This window comes from Dinoponera quadriceps, unplaced genomic scaffold (assembly GCF_001313825.1).
Source record: "Dinoponera quadriceps isolate SergipeBrazil2010 unplaced genomic scaffold, ASM131382v1 scaffold10060, whole genome shotgun sequence".
Classification (NCBI taxonomy): domain Eukaryota; kingdom Metazoa; phylum Arthropoda; class Insecta; order Hymenoptera; family Formicidae; genus Dinoponera; species Dinoponera quadriceps.
In genome coordinates this window covers 1,835-5,910 of record NW_014563902.1, presented here as the reverse complement: position 1 = coordinate 5,910, position 4,076 = coordinate 1,835, and the positions used below count along the sequence as shown (strand labels likewise).

The following is a 4,076-nucleotide window of genomic DNA, read 5'->3' as shown; positions in this document are numbered from 1 at the left end:
TATATATATATATATATATATATATATATATAATATCATATCATATATCGTATTATATTGTAACGTGCTGGGTTGCGGTATCGGTTGACCGTTCTTCGTTACTTGCTCGGTTCTCCTTTTTGCACTTGCCCAGAAAACTTACTCGAAAAGTACTCAATGAAGAAACATTTCATTATAGTGTTTTGGAAAGCTCTCGAGGTCAGCTACAAGAATATGTAATAAAAAATAGAGGATGCCATTAAAAAAAATTGAGGTAACCTTCATGTGACTTTCAAATAATTCTTCAAGGTCAAACCAATGGTACCGTCTTATGGTCCCCTCGAAACCAAACAACTTTTGTCTGAAAAATTTTTCTCTCCCGGGCTTGGTTTTCGAAATATTCGACTGGATGGATTAAAATGGTCCACTCTGTATATAATATGATATTATTAAAAAGCGTTCAAAAAATATATATAAAGTTAACATTTCTAAACATTAATTTAATATTTCTTGCTTACTGGGCATTGATGTATTCTACTATATGTACAACATAATATTTTACCTTATTCGCTGAAGCAACTACAGGTGGAGGTAATGAATTTGAAAATAAGTATGGTCTACTTTTTTGTCTTAACAAACTGACAATCCCTTTCTTACTAGTAGTATAACCACCTGCTGCTCCACCAAGAGCTTTTCCTAATGTAGAGTTAATAATGTCAACACTACCCAAGAGATCAAAATACTCTTCTGTTCCTCTGAATGGGGGTAAAATTAAATATGAATAAGTTGTTAATATAATAATATGATAATATATAATATAATGATGGTTTATAAATAAAATGATTATATAAACATCTTGAAATACCTGCCAGTTTTACCAAAAAATCCAGTAGCATGACAATCATCTATGAATGTGATAGCATCATATTTTTTAGCAAGTGCGATTATATTTGACAATGGTGTGACAGTACCATCCATGGAAAATACTCCATCGCTTGCAATAAGGCGTAAACGTGCTGATCTGCTTTCCTGAAGCTTATTTTCTAAATCCGCCATATTTCTATGTTTATATCTTGAAATTATTAATAAAGATAAAAAGTAATATCACAACGCATCAATAAAGCATTAACTTAATAAAAAGCATGAACTAAAAAAACTTGTTCTTGAAGAAGTAATTGAAAAGAAAATTACCTGTACTTTTTTGCTTTACACAGTCGAATGCCGTCGATAATAGACGCGTGATTTAATTCATCGCTTAAAACTGCATCATCAGAAGTTAACAGAGCTTCAAAAATACCAGCGTTAGCATCGAAGCAAGATGCATAAAGTATAGCATCTTCTCTGCCGTGAAATGTGGCGATTTTTTTTTCTAATTCAACGTGTATTTCTTGCGTTCCACATATAAATCTCACAGAACTCAGACCAGCTCCATATTTATCCAACGCAGTTTTTGCTGCGTTAATAACATTCTTGTTATTCTGCATTTAAAGAAAGAAGAAATGTTATTCTTACAATTTGTTTTTGTTTTTATAAAATTATATATATAGTCGTCAAACACAGAGTAAGTGGCGCTGTTGAAATATTGGGTCAAAAAGACGACTTTATTTTAGAAAATGAACAATTTTATTAGTAATATTTACATAGTCACTCAACATGAACATACAGAGTTTGTCCGGAAAGTAATGCGTCGCATTTTTTTAACGTTATTTATTAATCGCACAGGTACAACAACTTAAAATTCTTCGAAGTACGCCCCTTCAGCATCTATACATTTTTGCCAGCGCGATTTCCATGAGTCATACGCTTTCTGGAACTCGTCGACTGTGATGCTGTTCAGGGCGGCCGTCGACGTAGCTTGCACATTGTCCACCGACTCCAGATGTTTTCCTTTAAGGGCCCTTTTCTGCCGAGGGAACAAAAAGAAGTCTGCCGGGGCCAAGTCGGGGCTGTAGGGCGGCTGCGGCACTGTTGCCACACCGATCCGGGTTAGGTATGCCGTGACAACAAAGGCGGTGTGCGCTGGTGCGTTGTCGTGGTGGAGTTTCCAATTTCCGCGGATCTCCGCGCGGACGCGGGCGACCCTGTTCGTCAGTCTGTGAAGCACTTCCACGTAAAATTTCGCGTTGACGATCTGGCCAGGGGGTACGAATTCACGGTGCACTATCCCCTTTGCATAAAAAAAAAAACAATGAGCATTAACTTCACGCGAGACTTGCTCATGCGAGCCTTCTTCGGCATTAACTTTGACTCCGGATCATATTGAAAAACCTACGTCTCATCCCCTGTGATAACGTTGCTTAGGAAATCGGGATCATCTGCGCAAAGGTGTTGGAGTTCTGCCCACACTTCCACCCGATGTTGCTTCTGGAGATCTGTCAAAACTCTGGGCACAAGTTTTGCGCAAATCTTCCGCATGGCCAAGTCTTCCGATACAATCTCGTGCACAACCGTTTTCGGCAAGTTCAGTAATTCAGACATTAAGCGAACACTCATTCGACGGTCTGAAAACAGTAGTTGGCGCACACAAGTCACATTGTCGTCCGTTCGCGATGTTGATGGGCGTCCTGCGCGGGCTTCGTCTGCGACCTCCTCCCGACCATCTCGAAACATATTGTGCCATCTGTTCGACTGCGATCTGGAAAGGCAATCATCTCCGAAGGCTTCCTGAAGCATTTCAAATGTTTCCAGCGGCGTCTTCTTAAGCTTCATACAAAACTGTATCGCATAGCGTTGCTTTAACGTTTTCTCCGTGGTACCTTCGACGCGACCACTACGCAGAAGTTCTCGGAACAAGCCGTCCTATTCCTTCAAGCGCATGAAGGCAATTGAGCGACATACCGCTAGAAAGCTACGGGTTTCCCCCACCCTCTCCAACCGGTCCGACCGCTCAGGGACGTATACTCGCATCACAAAAAAATGCGACGCATTACTTTCCGGACAAACCCTGTATATTTACACATTAAATATCAAATTGTAACAAAATTTTACGCATGATGGATATAGTCGTCATGACACAAGATTCTGCCACATCTCCATGACGGATATATTCGTCAAACACACTTAACTGGTTAATTATATTAATATTAATATTGATATATATACGCACGACAATAATAATATTAATATTAATATTGATTCCTTTATTTAAAAGTTCTATCTTACCGCCAAGCCTAAGTAATTGTTCGCGCAAAAATTGAGCACTTTCCTGCCATTTGATAAAGTAATTCTTGTTTGTTGAGATGATGCGATTATACGCTCGGTTTTCCAAGTACCGGCTTTTGCTATAGCTGCCAATTCGGACTCTACGCAAGAACTCAAAAAGCCCATAGTTCGATGAACATTCCATGTTCTAATTCGGATTTGCAAAAATGTACCTATAAAAGATTAATATTAAAAATAGTAACACGATTATCTTATATTTTTTTCAGAAAAAGACAAAAACGACACCAAATTTATTTATATACTCCCCTATACAAATAAAATTATAAATAGCAAATGTTGTTATATTTATACAGGGTGTCTCATTTTAAATGACCCATTGAAATATTTTTTTTAAAAAGCGTTTTAGAGAAAAACGTTTTAAACAAAAGTGGTAGGGTTTAGGGAAGGACATTCAATCGTGACTTTGCCTTTGTCAGGAATGTCCTTTTTCAAAGTCATTTGAAGGTCAATTTTTTTTTTTTATGGAATGGCCTATTTTTGATATCGGAAATCGATAGAGGAGGAAATTTCACGTTAAAAATATGTAGCAACTTAATGGGTTCAAATTGACCCCAAAGAGTCACTTCAAGGTCAAAAACTATTCACACAGAAATGAAAAAAGCATATCAGAGCAGTTTGACGTTCAGTTATGCTTCATATCATGAGGTCAAGTTGACTCCAGAGGTCATTTCAAGGTGCACTTGTATTTAATATACACATTGTACATACATGTGACTCAATACGGGAATGGAACCATTGCTTTGCACGACCGTTCAGTTTCGATCCAACAAGGACATTTGCAGCAACGACGCATACGTTCGTCTCACTACAAGTCGTCGAATATTTTCTCGAACGAAAAGTACACACCTCACACCACTTTATCCAAATTTCGTTGA

General features: G+C 37.9%; 2 protein-coding genes across 2 annotated transcripts; both read right to left on the bottom strand.

The window, feature by feature from the left end:
• Positions 1-369: 369 nt before the first annotated feature.
• LOC106751235 (2-amino-3-ketobutyrate coenzyme A ligase, mitochondrial) lies at positions 370-3,377 on the bottom strand. The gene is made up of 5 exons (XM_014632076.1): positions 3,142-3,377; positions 1,171-1,457; positions 845-1,051; positions 542-734; positions 370-408 (listed from the first exon to the last, which is right to left on the bottom strand). The coding sequence occupies exons 1-5, from the start codon at positions 3,304-3,306 to the stop codon at positions 394-396; spliced, it is 867 nt and encodes a 288-aa protein (XP_014487562.1). The 5' UTR covers positions 3,307-3,377; the 3' UTR covers positions 370-393.
• LOC106751236 (putative uncharacterized protein FLJ37770) lies at positions 1,480-3,135 on the bottom strand. Its single transcript, XM_014632078.1, has 2 exons — positions 2,252-3,135; positions 1,480-2,146 (listed from the first exon to the last, which is right to left on the bottom strand). Exons 1-2 carry the CDS (start codon positions 2,686-2,688, stop codon positions 2,140-2,142), a joined length of 444 nt encoding a protein of 147 aa, XP_014487564.1. The 5' UTR covers positions 2,689-3,135; the 3' UTR covers positions 1,480-2,139.
• Positions 3,378-4,076: the final 699 nt, after the last annotated feature.